A 19,273-nucleotide genomic window follows, 5' to 3' on the forward strand; every position below is an offset into this window, starting at 1 on the left:
CTGGAAACGATCTTCCTCACAATTCTTTGAAATTACATTCTTGAAAGAGTGAACAAAACAAGTAACATTTTGCAGTTGGAGGATGCGAACATACTTGTCGCCCTGAATTTTCCTGAGTCTCTAAAAGCCCATCTTCAGGAAATTAGAGATAAATTTAGTGAATACGAATTGAAAGTCAGAAGTAGGTGTCCAGATTCAGATCACAGAGATGTGAAAAAACGGGAACGAAAAGGAAGCGTAGTCTTACTAGATATGACTGATCAGAAGGATTTCTCTGCAAAGAGATTTTGTTTAACACTTGATCAGTAATAAATAATTCATGGCAAGTTCATAATGTGCACCTGTGTTGTCTACGTCAGTATGTTTTACCAGATACCATTTTTATGTCGAAATTTTTGTTTTTCAAGTTCAAGACTCTTGTTATATTGTTCATATATTTGTATTGACTAAATTTTGCTGTGCATCATGTTTATTTTTAATTTCAAAACACTGATTTTGTTGGAGATACCATTTAATTTTATAGATACCGTAATTTACATTTTTACTCCTGTCAGTGGTTGTGTAAGCAGGGTACAGTGCACTGCTTTGCCTGGGAGCCTATAATGTTCTTTGGGTTCTGATTTAAATAAATGCTTCTGAATTAAGTTATTATTCATTGGTTATACAGCTTTTCAACAAAATAATTAGCTGGAATGTAAGGAAATTTAGTTATTCAGTGTTTGTAAATCAGAATTCATTATTTCATGTGAGTTGTATGTTATTAAAGTTTTTATATAAAGAAATACTAACATACTGATATGAAAGGAATTCTCAGCAAGGAGATCAACACCACATTTACATATGTTGTTGTTTTCTAATGCCAGGTGTTTGACAATGAAGTCATTTGACCTCTTGCACTCCAATATTTTTCAGAGATATTGTCATGGTTAGCCACTGAAGCACAGATTTTGAGGTGTTCCGAATCCATTTCTTGATTTGAATTGCACAATGGGCAGTTAGGGGACTGTTATATTCCAATTCTATGCAGGTGATTGGCCAAACAGTCATGGGCTTTTACCAATCTAAACGCAGCTACAGACGATTTGCGTGGTAAGTCTTGAATTAACTGTGGATTATGATGCAGAGAGTTCCATTTTTTCCCTTGAGATTGTGTTATCAAATTTTGTTTGTTGAAGTCTAAGTATGTAGATTTAATAAATCTTTTCACAGAGTAATACGTAGATTTAGTAACAGGTCTGTAAGTAGCAGTGCTGCCCTTCTTTGCTAAAGCATCCGCATTCTCGTTTCCCAGGATTCCACAATGGGATGGTATCCATCGGAATACAATTCTTTTATTGAGTGTTATTAATTGAGAGAGCATTTTAGTTATTAATAACTAAAGAATGCACACTTACATCAACAAATTATGGATCACTATTCATTAGTAGGGTCATATATCTTTGAACGTCTGTACATTAATATTGTATTTAGGAGCATAACCATAAGAAACGAAGTGCTTTGTGTGGCATTGTATGGGGCAGAAACACGGACATTACGACGAAGTGAAAAGAGAAGCAAATAGAAGCATTTGAAATGTAAATATGGAGACGAATGGAGTGTGTGAAATGGACGGACAGAATAAGAAATGTAGTAAGTGCAGTTTTAGTTATTGTGGATCCTAGATTATCTGAGACGCAAACATTACGTTACAAATTATAATCTCGACAACTTACTGTTGAATCCATGGAGCATCGAGTTGCAGACCACACCACTTAACCTCATCGTTGTTTTAAAGATGCCCAATCGTCCAAAACTTCAAACTGCCTCGCCACTGTTTTTTGCTCTATGTGAGAATAATTCAGCACTGATATTTGTGGTTGCATTTTCTTTAATTCATCACTTAATATACCATAACATTCAAATGATTTTTAATACTGTTACTAATTAAATTATTGATCTGTGATATCACATAATATGAATTGAATAGAGAGGTGAGTGGTTTCTGCAGTTTTGTGCTACAATGAGTTGAAAATCACTTGGATTTTTATACACACTCCATGTAAGACGCAGAATAAAAATGTACACAATTCTTTATTTTAATAATCTGTTGTCGTCCTCACATATGAACGACCTGAAGGCAAATTGACTTTTTCTACTCCTTTAGGGAACAGCTCGGGCAATTCTTCATCCTTCACTCTTGGCAGAATCAGCACTTTCGTACCAGGCTGTAAACAAAGTAAATGATCAGACATGAATTCACAAGAACAGCCGAACAGTCTACACTAAGTGAAATGAAACATATTAGCATACACTCACCGTCCAATTGGCAGGAGTAGCCACTATCTTCAGTCTGCTTGTAAGCTGCAGGGAATCGATCACACGGAGGATCTCACTGTAAATGTAAAAAATGTAATATCAGATTTCTTGCTTTTATTTTCACATAACTTTTATGTGAAGAGTTTGATCAGAAAAAAGTTCTCGAATGAGATTTCTTACTTTTATGTGAAGAGTTTGATCAGAAACAAGTTCTCGAACGAGATTTCTTACTTTTATGTGAAGAATTTGATCAGAAACAAGTTCTCAAACAATGAGAGAAAACTATTATCAATACGTAATATTATTCTGTAAAGAATTGTAAAAGAATAAGGGATCAACTTACATTAGCTCTCAATGGAGTCGAATGACAAAACAGTTAAATGAAATTCGAGATTTAGATTTAACTTAAAATTACAGAATTAAACTAATAACAATCTAAACTATATAGGCCTATAAAAGAGTGAATACCTTTAGCAAATGCCATGAATATAAAATAGATCTACATAACATGTTCATTGATTACACAAAGGCTTTTGATTCAGTCAATAGAAACAAAATTATACAAGGTCTTCAATACTATAACATAGCAAAGAAATTTGTAAAATTAATAAGCATGACTTTACAGAATATAACAGCTAAAGTTAAAATAAATAATAAACTCGGTGAAAATTTCCAAGTAAACTCTGGAGTGAAACAAAGGGATCCTATATCAGCAACATTATTCAGTTTAAGAATAGATGTAATAATAAAGCAGCTAAATTTAAGAGCATAAGCACAAGATTGAAGCAATGCATAGTCTATGCAGACGACATATTGATAACAGCAAAGACAAAACAAGTATTAGTTGAAACCATGCTGGATCTTAAAGCGCAATCAATGCAATATGGGTTAATAATAAACAACGAGAAAACAAAATATCTAAAATGCTCTACCGTGCAGAAAGATATAAGTAATTTGAACCTAGATAATGTCACACTAGAAGGAGTGAAATCCTACAAATATCTTGGATCCAAAGTGAAGTCTAATATTATTAGAACTATTAATAATGCAATTCCTCAAGGATCACTATTAGGTCCTCTACTTTTTCTAGTGTTTATAAATGATCTTGCCCCCCTAATAAAAGATGTAGGTCATCCCATATTATTTGCAGATGACACAAGTACTGGGTGTTCAGTTCAAAGTGTGTCATGGCTCGCTGTATGCCGTCATGTGGCTAGCCGATGAGCCTAGAGAATTCAATCTTCCTACACTTCCACAGAGGTGTATAACCTATGAGGTAGAAGTACGACGTTCATTCTGAAGAGTACGTACCGATACGTAGGTAACGCCTGTAGTGGCAGGAATGTGAACTGTTTGGAAATACGTACTGTCGGGATATGGGGAGAGGGTTAAGACGATTACTTACGTATTTGTTGACATTAACTTCGACGATCAACATGGACACGGAGCATTTGATTTGTGTTGTGGAATGTTACCGTACGAAACTCATGATAACAAATACCCTGTGTACAACTTGCCGGCGCAAAACGCAGTTCGAAAGAGGTTATGGTAGCACACAGACCGTACAGACCGCCATCTGTTGCTACGACGTTCAAGTTATACCGTACACGTTCTCAAGTTCAGATTAGAACGCCTTAAATAATAGGCAACTTCTCTAACATATACGTAAGCTGAAACTCGCTTCAAATCGGTGACCCAACAACAGTGACGTCATGACACACTTTGAAATGAACACCCAGTATAGTAATTACAGCCAATAACTCCAACACATTCCAATCTTCAACAGAGGAAATTCTCTTCAAAATATGTGACTGGGTCTTAGTCAATAAATTAGTATTAAATTGTAACAAAACTAACATAATTCAATTTAAATCCTGTCCAAATTCAACGTCGCAAATTTCTAGCGCAATAATTAATAATAGATCCCTATTAGAAACAACAACAACCAAATTTCTTGGCTTAAAAATCGATAATGTGTTAAATTGGAAAAATCATATTAAAGAAATTACCCCCAAACTAAATTCAGCTTGTTTTGCTATTAGATCTATGCAAGAGATAGTAAATATCAATACCTTAAAAACAATATACTTTGCATACTTCCACTCGGTAATGAGTTTTGGAATAATATTCTGGGGAAATTCCACAGATAGTAACAATATATTTCTATTACAAAAAAGAGTAATTAGAATAATAGTAGGTGCCAAATCTAGGGAATCGTGTAGGACTATTTTAAAAAAACTACAAATAATGCCCATGGCTTGTCAGTATCTCTTTTCATTAATAATCTTCCTCGTATGTAATCGTGAAAACTTTGTAACTAATTCAACAGTTCATAGCATAAATACACGTAAAAAAATGACTTTCATACTCCATCGGCAAGTCTATCATGCTATCAAAAGGGAGTGCGTTATATGGCAGTAAAAATTTTAATAACCTCCCTATTGATATAAAAAATGAAACTCAAAACATAAAATTATTTAGGGCCAAAGTAAAGAAGTACCTAATTTCTCACGCCTTCTATTCTGTAGGTGAATTCATGACATTCAATAACACTTCATGAAATGGATACTAAAACTTTGTGTTGTACTAGTAGACTATATTGTAAATCTCGTCTGTATATATTTCAACTAGACTGTGACTATAAATTAAGACTTTACAATAGTATTAAGTTTTTTGACTTGTTCCATATTCTAGCTGTAAGCATATATGAATACGATGGAATGTTAATAAATACAATACAATACAATACAATACAATACAACACCATCGAAGAGATTAAAGAGAATTAATTTAGGTAACAAAGCTTACTTTGCGAATATGTTGTTATTGTTTTCTAATGCCAGGTGTTTGACAATAAAGTCATTTGACCTCTTGCACTCCAATATTTTTCAAAGATATTATCATCTGAAGCACAGATTTTGAGGTGTTCCGAATCCATTTCTTGGTTTGAGTTGCACAATGGGGCAGTTAAGGGACTGATATATTCCAATTCTATGCAGGTGTTTGGCCAAACAATCATGGCCTGTTGCCAATCTAAATGCAGCTACAGACGATTTTCGTGGTAAATCGGGAATTAACTGTGGATTTTGATGCAGAGAGTTCCATTTTTTCCCTTGGGATTGTGTTATCAAATTTTGTTTGTTGTAGTCTAAGTATGTAGATTTAATAAATCTTTTCACAGAGTAATACGTAGATTTAGTAACAGGTCTGTAAGTAGTATACTTTGCAAATATAAGGCCATTTAAAAGTAAACTTGCATCAAAACTAAGATTATATTACACAACAGTTACGTCAGTTGCAACTTTAGCGAAACCTGGGTTCTTAAAGAAGAAGCTATTCAAAAACTTATAATTTTCGAAAGAAAGGTGTTGAGAAGGATTTTTGGTCCAATTAAAGAAAGAGATGGCAGCTGGCGAATTCGAAATAACATGGAACTCAAATCAATAAAAAACCATAACATAATTAATCATATAAAGGCACAGGGACTAGCTTGGTTTGGGCATATAAACCACATGGATGAAGATAGAATAGTTAAGAAAATTTATAATTGGAAACCTATGAATACAAGGAGTAGAGGAAGACCCAAGAACAGATGGAAAGATGATATAATAGAGGATATAAGAAAGCTGGAATTAAGGAATTGGCCAAGACTCATCCAAGACCGAAATGAATGGTGAAAATAGTTGAGAAGGTCAAAACTTAAGTGCTACAAATGGGATTTGAAAGCATTACAAGAAGGTAAAATTATGCAGGATTATATATGAAGTATATCCGTATTAAAAGAGCGTAATGAACAGGATAGTTGTTATAAGCGGGAGCATGTTAATGAGGTTTTACTGTATACCATAAAGCTCTTAAATAACAATCCATACTACAGTAAAACCTGTTCAAGACGGAAGTGACATGGTCCCGATTTTTTTTCCGTTATGGACAGGTTTCCGTATTATTCAGGTGTGAAGTTAAAATGCAATATTTTATCATCTGTATAACTGAATCATATTGAAGAAAACTCTTATTTTCTGTTTAATGTTATCGTAACTCACTCATTAAACACTATTAAATCATACTAAATTTAATACCTAACGCTATACTGTAATAGTGTACTGTATATCACTGCACATTATATAATTTATTGGTCTAGAAGCCATCCATTAGAAGCCTTGAATTCTGACTTTTTTTTTTTATTGGCAGTTCAAGGGTTTGTTTTGCAGATTAGGTCCAGAAATTGGCGCGGTCTTTGAAAAGGCATGAAAAACTCACTCTCAGAATAGTTCATTTATTTCCACATAACCAGTGGTTTTTCTGTTTTCTTTTTATGGCACCATTAATGTCCGCAAGCCACTCACTCATGAGACGGTCTTTATTTTTCATTCACTCATGAGACGGTCTTTATTTTTCACTCACTCATGAGATGGTCTATTTTTCAAAGGGTTACTCCTGAGTTTTCCACAACTGAAATTCTACCCTCACACTCTCTCAATTTTGCAATTTTTATCTTAGTGACCTACATATTTCGTACATTTCTTGAAATTACACACTGCTTCAAAATATAGTTTACATTATAATAGTGTATCCAAAATATTATTTCCGTTTTGAACAGTATCAGATAGTTTGTTTCCGCATTGGACAGTTTCCGTTTTATTCGGGAAAAATTATACATAATACATATAAATTTCGTCAGGACCAATAAATTGTTCCGAAATAGGATTCCGGATTATTCAGGTTCCGATTTGAACAGGTTTCACTGTATAACCAATGCAGAACATTTCATAGTTGGTGAACAGACTCACAACTAAACACACAAACGAAGACAGAACAGTATCTATGAGGGGTCATGGAAAAGTCTTATTTGGCTGTCATTGGGGTTCTCGGTTTATTTATTTATTTTTTGTTCATTACGATTCAATTAGGTTTAAACACAACAAAATCTATACTGCATGACACTGTACTTCATTTCTTTGTAAGCAGTGATGAAGCTACTGATACAACGTTAGGAATACTTCTTACAATAAATTAAATATGGAGAATTACCGTGGGTGATCAGTATTTCCCTTGTCCCCTCCATAACTCCCTATAACTGGCAATAATTAAAGAGATAGCTGCACTCACTCGACATTCCTGCCAGCAAGGCCTGGGTACATCATTAACATCTTCACTGTGTGGTCAGGAGCAATAATGTAGACTGCACGCACCATCTTGGCTTCCTTGGGGTTGTCCTTACTATTCTCATCAATCAAATCCAATTTTATTGCCAGTTCTCGAGTCTCATCTGCAACCATGGGATATGGGAAGTCCTCAGGAATGTTACAGTAAGAATTTATGTCCTATGTACAGAGGAAAAAAAAAAAACCACTTTAAACAGACATGTTGGATGAATTAAATGGTGTAAGTATTATTTTTTAAAATTTGTTTTATTAAGCAGTTTTTTATGAGGGAAAATATTTTGTGCGAGATCATGCGTATTTGCTTGGTTTCCACACAAAACCAATCCACGGAAAGTCTAAAATTCCACATTCAGTATTCCCAACCTAACACACATAACAATTTCCCTCTTCTTACCGCTTAAGTGACATATTGATTTTACTGCTTTAGGCTCTTAACATATTATTTTTAGAGACATTCAATATAGTAATAATTATAAATTGGAAACTTACCACTGCAATTTCACCAAAATTGCACTGTTAATTATTGTTTTCAAATATTTGCAAAAATTAAGTAAACTCTACAACTCCACTAAAGTTACTGCATTCGTGATGCAAGTAACATTAAAAAGACAAACGTATATCACGGCCTGCTGGAGTGTAGTAAACACAGAAAACATTTTAAAGCAACAATGTTGAAGATAGATATTTTTGTTTTGCAAATTTGCCGTCATTGAACAGAAACCAAGATGGAGATTTCATTGCAACTAATTAGAAATTCCTCTTTCAGGTATGTAATAAACGATCTTCGCACAAAATAATGTACGATACAAGAGCGGTATGTTTTCTTTCAATTCTCGGAAATTAAAAAAGCTCAACTACGTTTCGCTTTTTCAAACTTTTCCTCGAACATGAAAACTTCAACATACCGCTCTTGTAACGCATATTACTAATTAGCAGTCTAGATTGCTAAAGTCGTCATAGCAACACTTATCAAACAGCGGTGAGAATATGATTGTCTAGCTATGCTTTTTATATTTATATTTATATTTACTTTATTGTATTTATAATTTAGAGAGCTTTTACTAAGAACTATTGTATGCACCATGTACGCAAAACCTTTAGCGGACTCATCCCGACCTGGCTGAAATAATTTGTGGTATGGTGAAGGTGACTTCATGTTTACTGATATTCGTTTCCTAAGTTTCTACCATTAAACTTCTTTAATAAAGAAATAAGACATTTGGCCGACATTGTTCTGAATGAAGATGAAGTCATACACTGATCACGGGAAGAGGAGACTGTTGATATAGAAACGAACCTCATAATATAAGGAAAAGAAAGTTCAAAATATTGTTGCTCACAGTTGACTGCGAATATACTGTATAGTCGAAATTTTCTGAGAGTGATAAAAACAAGACGACTCAATAAATTATGAACAGCATTACATGCATAGTGTCAAGTTCTTTGTCCTTCCACAGTTTATGTATGTATTTTTGAGTTATTGTAGTACTTACTGCATTCCAATCTAGGTGTGAGTCGAGTTTTTCACAAGAGAGTGTTATAACTTTGACACCTCTTTTCTTAAACTCATTGCTATAGGAAGCAATGGCACCGATCTCTGTGGTGCACACAGGAGTGAAAACTGAAGGATGTGAGAACATAACACACCATCTGCAATGGAGAATTGCGTTTATGAACATGATTTAATAGTGCATATACCACTTTAAAATATATCACAATCTTGCCATATGGTAGCACATAATTTCATTCTTTTAATTTTATTACATTGTATGTGAAATATCCGTGGAAATTAAATATCATATTCATCGTTTACCTCTGTGATTTTGACTCTATAAGAAATTTATTGAAATATTTTATTTATGGTCATAGAGGCACGAATATTCAGCATGATACATATTATGTGTCATTTTTCACAAAATGGTATAGATATTTGATTTGTTCGTAAATAGTATAATATTATTATTTCAAATAGAATATTCACATAAGTATGTGGAATAACACATAAACTAAAATGTGTTGTTGTTGTTTTCTAATGCCTGGCGTTTGACAGTAAAGTCATTTGACTCCTTGCACTCCAATATTTTTAAAAGATATTATCATGGCCAGCCACTGAAGCACAGATTTTGAGGTGTTCCGAATCCATTTCTTGGTTTGAGTTGCACAATGGGCAGTTAAGGGACTGATATATTCCAATTCTATGCAGGTGTTTGGTCAAACAATCATGGCCTGTTGCCAATCTAAATGCAGGTACAGACGATTTTCGTGGCAAATCGGGAATTAACTGTGGATTATGATGCAGAGAGTTCCATTTTTTCCCTTGAGATTGTGTTGTCAAATTTTGTTTGTTGAAGTCTAAGTATGTAGATTTAATAAATCTTTTCACAGAGTAATACATAGATTTAGTAACAGGTCTGTAAGTAGCAGTGCTGCCCTTCTTTGCTAAAGCATCCACATTCTCGTTTCCCAGGATTCCACAGTGGGATGGTATCCATTGGAATACAATTCTTTTATTGAGTGATATTAATTGAGAGAGCATTTTAGTTATTTCTGCTGTTTGAGATGAAGGTGTGTGTTTAGATACTATTGATAGAATAGCTGCTTTGGAGTCTGAGAATATAACTGCATTCTTAAATTTATTGATGTGGCATAGAAGATTCCTGAGACTTTTACTTATTGCAACGATTTCTCCATCAAAACTTGTTGTTCTATATCTAAGAGATCTACAAAGTGAGAAGAGACAGCACGTAACACTTGCACCGGCACCTTGTTCTCTGGAGATCAAGGATCCGTCGGTGTATAAATGAAGCCAGTTTTGTGGAGAGTACCTAATATTAATTGTCTCTAAAGACAATTGTTTCATTATTTCAATGTTTACTTCTGATTTCAGTATTTCTTCTGTTAAATTTAGATTTAAACTAAAATGTAAGCTATTCGAAAAATGTGTAGGCAGTAGCTGTTCTAAGAAAAATATTTTGGAAAGGCCAAGTTAAAAGTTAAAACAGTATAGTACCTTCAAATAATTACTCTGTAACAAAGAGAATATGAATATCGTCATATCATCATCAGTGTGATGTCAGAATTAAAATTTTAATTCCGTTTTCATTTCCTCATTTCAAGAAAATATTTACATCTATAAATAGGCTTACACATATCAAATCCGCCAAGTCCAGACAAAATTTATGAGAAATAAATATAGGCTTACACACAAAGTGGCGTAAAAGTCACCAGTCATGAAAGAATTGTAGCAGGTTTTTGTAAGGACGAATCCAGGTGAAGGATGACACAACTTCATCCTGAGAAAGGCCCACCCATCTTTCAATGAGTTTCTGGAAAAATTATAGGATAAGGTAGCCGAGGTAAACAGGCAAATGTTACGCTTAGATGCTGGCGGGTCTCCAGAAAGAAGCAAAAGAAAACAGCAGTTGATGTGGAGAATATCATTAACGGTTACCCTAGGCTAAAATTTGCTTTTCTTCAAAGCTCATATGTCGGAAAGATTTTCATTTAAGTTTTGCAATGTCACACAGACACACCTCGTTACAGCCACCCGTTTTCACATTAAATAAAATAATAAAATACAACTTTATCTTTTTACTGATCTGAACGAAACATGAGCACTTCATCGTATCACGAAATCATGCTACACTGAAAGCTAAATTGTGAAAGGTACTGTACTCTCGTCTGTGAATGGTGGATAAACTATGTCCATTCTCTATTGTGCTGAAAAAAATATTATTATCGGAATAACCATAAAAATAAATGCTCAAGCTGATAGAAAACTATGCGTCACAGCGGTATACATGCAGAGTTATCTTCTGCTTTTATGGCACCCGAACTGACTGGTATTTTACCCTACCACACCCTTTCTCTACTCCGCTCTTTCCTGAGGTCTGTGAACAGTAATACACCCCGAAACTTCTGAAGGTATTTTTGTCGAACACTGCATACAGGGCATTATAGGCTAATTGCGTGCAATCTAACCTGGTCATATTTAAACTATTTAACATTTGCGCAAAAAATAAAAGAAGAATAAAAAATTAATAAAATAGTAATAATAGTAACAATAATAATAATTTGGGTCATTATGGAGTTTGACTAGTGCGCGGTTTTTTAGACAACGGCTCTTGATTATAGGGTACTTTTATAAGGTGAAAATAGTGTTTTGGTTTTTATTTTTCGGAAATGACGAGAATATGTTTTTTATTAATAATTTATTACGATTTATACGGTTGAATTTGCTGGGCGTTGCTGCGATTGGTGGCTAGGTTTCAATTGGGGTTGTTGTAATTGATTGCTGGGTGGGGGAGTTCGATTGATCGATTGCAGTATTCGAAGATCTGTCTTTTGTCATGATTTCGATATAAGTGGGTGGATGATGTGTTGTGCTCGGGATGTAGAACGAGTGAGGTAGAATTTATTAGACTGAGGGAAGAAGAGTTGTGTGCGTGTGGCAATTGTGGGGATATTTTGAAAGCAGGATGGGAGACCCTATATTTACCACTTCACGTCTAATTGGTAAGTTGTAGAGCTTATTATATTACCCGGTAATTATCGATTTTAGTCTATTTTTTCGAACTTTCATTTTCGCCGTATTTTACCGCCGTAAAAAACAAAGACATACTGTACTTTCAATTGTTGGAAATCACCTATAATAACGTAACCTAACTTAACCTAACATTTACAACAGCTTTTTTTCTTTCAAACTTACATTTTCGACGTATTTTTACAGCCTGCAAAATTCTGACGACCAGATACATCACAACCTAAGTAATAGAATCGTTAGGTTAGGTTAAAGTTGATTTCCAACAAATGAAAATATTTAAATTCTCAGAAATCTAAAGCTACATCTACATGATTCAATTTTCCATGCTCGTACGCATGAAATCTGGTACGAATATTGGAAGAATCACGTTTAAAACGCACGTTCAATTAAGATGCATGAAGAATTTGTGTCTATATGGTGCACCGTTTTGAACGTCATCTTCACTATGTATATTAATTAATATTAAATATCAATCTTGCACGCATTGCTTGAATGCAGAAAGTTGAACCATGTAGATGCAATTTTAGATTGCTTTCAGGAAGATGTGAACAGCTACAACTCACGAGTCTCCCTGCCATTCATAGAAATTGATGGGCCCCTTGGTGGTGTTGGCGTCGAAGTTGGGGATGGTAGCGCCGAGCCTCATCTTGCACTCCTTGCTACACTGTAGTCAGCTCAATGTTGTGAACCTTTCTGAACCAGTAGCGTAGATGTGCTCCGATACCGGTATTACGAATGCATCAGCTGTTGTCTGACGTCATTTCCCACAGGCAGTCGTGAGGGGCATCGGGAATACGATGGCAAAGGATAGCGTGCGTATCACTTAATATTGCATAACAGATTAGTGATAGAAATAGCAATGGAAAATAAACTTCTTCAATTCAATACCGGTATGTTTATCTTCATTCCTTTACTTAGGTCCTGGCTGAAAGTTTTGGAGGACGAATAATTTATACTTTCTTTTTCACACGTTCGCTGGAAAGTGTTGGCAAACCATGCAATCACCGTTAAGAAGGTTGTACATTTTTACTAAAATGAATTTTATCTTTATATTGGCATACGTGATGGAAAATAATTTTAGTTATGGTTTTGTGAGAACCTACGATATCAGCGTGATTTATTTACTATTGCTTATGGTTGCGTCAAAGCGCTTACTGCAAGAAATTGCTTGCTACAGTTTTTCGGAGCGCGTGCAACTTCATTGTACGAGTATGTTCGTGTACTATAACTTCCAGTCTGCGACTTCTGTGAGGAACACCGACATCTAAGGGTTTAAGTACGAGGGGGATCCAGGAAATAACGACCGTTCGCGCATACCCTCCGCGCAGCTGACTCCCCTTCCTTGTTTGAAGGTCAACTGGCTTCCTTAATATATGTTCTCGTAATGTTGTGAGTACTGGTTGCAACAAGTCGCCATTGTGCATTTTGTGTTACTTTAAAATGAACGACGTGATTGATAATCCCGCCGACTGTGAGGTGAGGAGTGTGATTCGATTTTTGAATTCCCGACATTTGAAACCTGCAGAAATTTACCGGCAATTGAAGGAAGTGTATGGCGATACTGTAATGAATGAAAGAAATGTGAGAAAATGGTGCGAAATGTTCAACAATGGGCGAACAAATGTCCACGATGAAACTCGACCCGGACGCCCATCACTCATCACAGAAGACCTGAAGACTAAAGTGAACGACAGAATCTTGCAAGACAGGCGCACATCACTCGACGAATTGCATATTGCCTTTCCTGACATTTCTCGTTCTTTGCTTGGTGAAATTGTGCGAGGAATGCTTTCGAGAGGAGTTGTGCTTCTTCACGACAACGCCCGCCCGCACACTGCTGCTTCAACTCGAGAATTACTGGATCAATTCGGTCGAGAAATTTTTGATCATCCGCCCTATAGTCCAGACCTTGCTCCTAGCGATTTTCACCTTTTCACTAAGCTGAAACACTTTCTGGGTGGTACGCGTTTTGGAAGTGATGAAGAGTTGAAGAAGACAGTGAACACCTGGCTTAATGAACTGGCGGCAGAGGAGTATAACACGGGAATTCTAAAGCTAGTGAACAGATACGACAAATGTTTAAATGTAGGTGGTGATTATGTAGAGAAATAAAGGAAGCTTCAGTTATGTAACAGAATTTGTTTTTTCAAATAAATATATATATTTTTAATTATTACAACAAAACGGTCGTTATTTCCTGGATCCCCCTCGTAGCAGTTTCGAAACAAAAGTACAGTATTGAAAGCGGCAGAACGAATCGGATTTTTGGTTAACCATAGTTAGGTTATTAGGAAGTAAGAAGAATGGTTCAAATAAAACAAATTCAATGGGGAATAAGTATGCAGTAAAATCCCTCGTATCCGGCACCCAAATAATCGGCAATATCAAAACAACGGCACTTTTGGCTAGGCCAAAAAAATAGTCATTCACGCGAAAGGAAAGAGCCGAACGAAGATGTGAGTGGTTTTCATGGATCGCACATGTCCGCATGTTGTGTTTAGTCTTTACATTGTTCACGCGTGAAAAAATAGACAAAAAACCCGTTTATGTCCCTGGAGTATATCGGGTAGCATCGTTAAGTTGTCACTTCATTGGACCTTGCAAACAATGCGCAGAGACGGTATCTTTAAATTTAATACTTGAACTCACCCGTTTCGAAGGGGTGTTGGATGAGTCTAAATAGAAAAGTGCGAAATTCCTTGTTCCTACAGTGCGCAAAAATTTAATTCGAGTGATAGTATCATGGCTATTATCGCTAAGCGCTGCTGTTGCACAATGGATTCCGCGAAACGCAAGCGTAATGTTCTTACGCTCAAATCGTGGAGCTCTACTTCGTCTTCATAGTTTCGACGTTGGCTACACTCCTCTTCACGTCACATGACTCACATGACCGCCATTTAAAATTGTCATAAGGTTACGAAAACTTTTAGTATTTTTTACTCTATCATGTATTACTGTATTACAATAATTATGAACTGATTAATGTACCGTATTCAGTACTAAAAATAAACATTGTACATATTTCAAAACTTTATTTTTAAATATCTATATGAAAATTACTAAATTTCCTGTGTCGTTACATAACCTATAAACGTATTTTCCAATTATCCGGCAAAATCAGTTATCCGGCACTGGCTTTGTCCCACAGTTGTCGGATACGAGGAATTCTACTGTATCACGAATGTAAATTCTGTTGAAACATTGAGATGTCATTCGTTTTCAAAGATTTTATAAAAGCATCTTTTATTGGAAAGTTTGTATTTCAATATTTCGTTGTAATATTACAGTAAAGGTTTATTTGCCAACTGTGTCATTGAATATTATTTTTTTTATTCAGTAAAAGTAACAATACTCTTAAGGTGCTTGCCTGCCGATCCAGAGTTGCGTTCGGGCGCGGGTTCGATTCCCGCTTGGGCTGATTACCTGGTTGGGTTTTTCCGAGGTTTTCCCCAACTGTCAAATGTCAGGTATTCTATGGCGAATACTCGGCCTCATCTCGCCAAATACCATCTCGCTATCACCAATCCCGTCGACGCTAAATAACCTCGTAGTTGATACAGCGTCTTTAAGTAACCAAGTAAAAAAAAAACAATACTCTTTAATGAACTTTAGCGGTACCAATATGAAATTCAGTATCGATACCGAGTATAGCTTAAGGGGACACGTGATTTTTAAGACTTATATAGGAGTTTCATAAAAAATGTATTAATTTTAAACTACATAAACATGCCTACAATATTATCATCTGTACAGAACTGGTACTTTCCCCATTACTTACTTACAAATGGCTTTTAAGGAACCCGAAGGTTCATTGCCGCCCTCACATAAGCCCGCCATCGGTCCCTATCCTGTGCAAGATTAATCCAGTCTCTATCATCATACACCACCTCCCTCAGATCCATTTTAATGTTATCCTCCCATCTACGTCTCGGCCTCCCTAAAGGTCTTTTTCCCTCCGGTCTCCCAACTAACACTCTATATGCATTTCTGGATTCGCCCATACGTGCTACATGCCCTGCCCATCTCAAACGTCTGGATTTAATGTTCCTAATTATGTCAGGTGAAGAATACAATGCGTGCAGTTCTGTGTTGTGTAACTTTCTCCATTCTCCTGTAACTTCATCCCACTTAGCCCCAAATATTTTCCTAAGCACCTTATTCTCAAACACCCTTAACCTATGTTCCTCTCTCAGAGTGAGAGTCCAAGTTTCACAACCATACAGAAGAACCGCTAATATAACTGTTTTATAAATTGTAACTTTAAGATTTTTGGACAGCAGACTGGATGATAAGAGCTTCTCAACCGAATAATAACACGCATTTCCCATATTTATTCTGCGTTTAATTTCCTCCCGAGTGTAATTTATATTTGTTACTATTGCTCCAAGATATTTGTATTTTTCCACCTCTTCGAAGGATAAATCTCCAATTTTTATATTTCCATTTCGTACAATATTCTGGTCACGAGACATAATCATATACTTAGTCTTTTCGGGATTTACTTCCAAACCGATCGCTTTACTTGCTTCAAGTAAAATTTCCGTGTTTTCCCTAACCGTTTGTGTACTTTCTCCTAACATATTCACGTCATCTGCATAGACAAGAAGCTGATGTAACCCGTTCAGTTCCAAACCCTGTCTGTTATCCTGAACTTTCCTAATGGCATATTCTAGAAAGTTAAAAAGTAAAGGTGATAGTGCATCTCCCTGCTTTAGCCCGCAGTGAATTGGAAAAGGATCAGATAGAAACTGACCTATACGGACTCTGCTGTATGTTTCACTGAGACACATTTTAATTAATCGAATTAGTTTCTTGGGAATACCAAATTCAATAAGAATATCATATAATACTTCCCTCTTAACCGAGTCATATGCCTTTTTGAAATCTATGAATAACTGATGTCCTGTACCCTTATACTCCCATTTTTTCTCCGATATCTGTCGAATACAAAAAATCTGATCAATAGTCGATCTATTACGCCGAAAACCGCACTGATGATCTCCAATAATTTCATCTACGTACGGAGTTAATCTTCTCAAAAGAATATTGGACAAAATTTTGTACGACGTCAACAAAAGTGATATTCCTCGAAAGTTACTACAGTTGGTTTTGTCCCCCTTTTTAAAAATAGGTACAATTATGGACTCCTTCAATTGTTCTGGTACAATTTCCTTTTCCCAAATAGCAAGTACAAGTTTATAAATTTCGCTATATAATGCAATTCCACCCTCTTGTATTAATTCTGCTGGAATTTGAACGATATCTGGAGACTTGTACTTTTTCAGATTTTGTATCGCAATTTCGACTTCTGAAATCGTGGGTTCGGGTATAAATGGCTCAGCAGTTTGTATTTCAATTTCGTCCCGATCATTTCTATTTGGCCTATGTACATTTAGTAGTTGCGCAAAATAGTTTTTCCATCTGTTTAGGATTGATGGAGAGTCTGCAAGCAAGTCACCATTCTCATTCTTGATCACGTTTATCCTTGGCTGATATCCGTTCTTAAATTCCTTTATACCCTTATATAAATCTCGAATGTTTTTATTCGTACTATTTGTTTCTACCTCATTCAGTTTTTCCTTCAAGTAACCTCTCTTTTTATTCCTAAGTGTACGACTTGCTATTATCTTCAATTTTTTTTATATTCCACTTCATATTTTACGCGGAATTTCGACGGTACTAAACATTTAATTGAATCATTTTCAGTATCTGAATCCTCGTTTGAACTCATTTTAACAATGTTTGTTTATTTCTCCCAGTATTACTGATCTTCTGTTATAAACAAAAACCTATCGTATTCAAATAGTTATTTATGCAACAATCATATAATGATAGCCATTGAGACACGAGTGTCTAAATCTCTAAATAGTCATTATTTGAGAGTTACATATAACTGTTTTTCTACGACCAGTAGTAAGGTTAGACAAAAGTGAATTAATTAATTAAAAATTAAAAGTAATGTTTAGATACTTCTTTATATTGACAATATGGAAGTTCTATGTAGAAATTATAACCTGTATCGCAATGAATGTCATTTGGATGCAGATATCATTGCGTAATAACTTCATTTCAGTATGGTCGCAGAAAAACTGATATTAACGAATCGTCTCTCGCGGTCTCCTTTCTATCTCGTATTGTAATATGAAACGTTATGATATTCATATCGTAAATAACTATTACAGTATTTTGTAGAGAATAAGAGGTGTCAGATCGTTAGTATAGCAATTTATTTGTGTATAACGGTGCAAATTGAGATTCCTAAGGACCATGGACAATTATTAATAGTCTATGGTCATTCTAATGAAGGTAATAGCTGTCGGTTATAGAGGATTTTATTGAACAAAAGTTAAAAATAAGCTTAATCTTTATTGGTTTTTCGGTTTTTGAATGGACAAAACAGAAAATAATTTCATCGGCTAGAAGAGAGTGTGGGACAGAGGAGTAGAGTATACAGCATTGAAAAATACAGGAAACGGAACAATAATTCACCGAGACCGATGAGATGATCAGTATGACCTCGGAGACAGTGTAGCAAAATTTACCTTTCCAGGCTAAGCGAGTTATAACTAAGTCGTTTTTTGTGTCAGCATCAGCGATGTGTCGTGTTAAATTATTACCACAATTACCGATGAATTATTACCTACGTCGTACTTCAAATATACTGGTGACAACATCGAAAGCAGCAAGAGAACCTCGACTGGCGGCGACAACACGTTGTTTAGGCCTTGTTTTGAAACTGAAAGCAAGTACAGCACTACTGTTCAAGGCAAGAAGTTAGGAACTTGCCTCTCTTTAGCGCAAAATGCGACCACTTACAACTTAAGTTATTTTATTTGGTTGTAATATAATTTCTTTTGGTTTAATTAGGCCTATATGAAGATTATGAATTCGAGTACTAATGGTATTAGCAAGAGAAACTATTTTTTGCTATAATAATAATAATAATAATAATAATAATAATAATAATAATAATAATAATAATAATAATAATAATAATAATAATAATTTTTATTTGTTGTTATTACATTAAACCTAATAATTACGTTTGTATGCATTTTAACTCTGATTAGTGTAATATGTTACTAGTCAGCGATGTATGAAATGGAGAGGGAAAGAAACTGGCCACCCTACCTCATTATCAACTGGCTTAGTTGCCTCATGAGTGATGCCGTATTGGTGTCACTTATGAGGTTCAAACCTATCTTCGGACAGTTGAGTAAACAACAACAATGCTTGTTGCAGTGGCTGAGAACTAAAAGAAGACTACAAA

General features: G+C 35.2%; 1 protein-coding gene across 1 annotated transcript; it reads right to left on the bottom strand.

The window, feature by feature from the left end:
• Positions 1 to 1,849: 1,849 nt before the first annotated feature.
• LOC138711029 (peroxiredoxin-6-like) lies at positions 1,850 to 12,728 on the bottom strand. The gene is made up of 5 exons (XM_069842317.1): positions 12,567 to 12,728; positions 8,954 to 9,110; positions 7,405 to 7,619; positions 2,296 to 2,371; positions 1,850 to 2,204 (listed from the first exon to the last, which is right to left on the bottom strand). Exons 1-5 carry the CDS (start codon positions 12,647 to 12,649, stop codon positions 2,076 to 2,078), a joined length of 660 nt encoding a protein of 219 aa, XP_069698418.1. The 5' UTR covers positions 12,650 to 12,728; the 3' UTR covers positions 1,850 to 2,075.
• Between the last annotated feature and the right edge of the window lie 6,545 nt (positions 12,729 to 19,273).

Source organism: Periplaneta americana, chromosome 12 (genome assembly GCF_040183065.1).
Source record: "Periplaneta americana isolate PAMFEO1 chromosome 12, P.americana_PAMFEO1_priV1, whole genome shotgun sequence".
NCBI lineage: Eukaryota > Metazoa > Arthropoda > Insecta > Blattodea > Blattidae > Periplaneta > Periplaneta americana.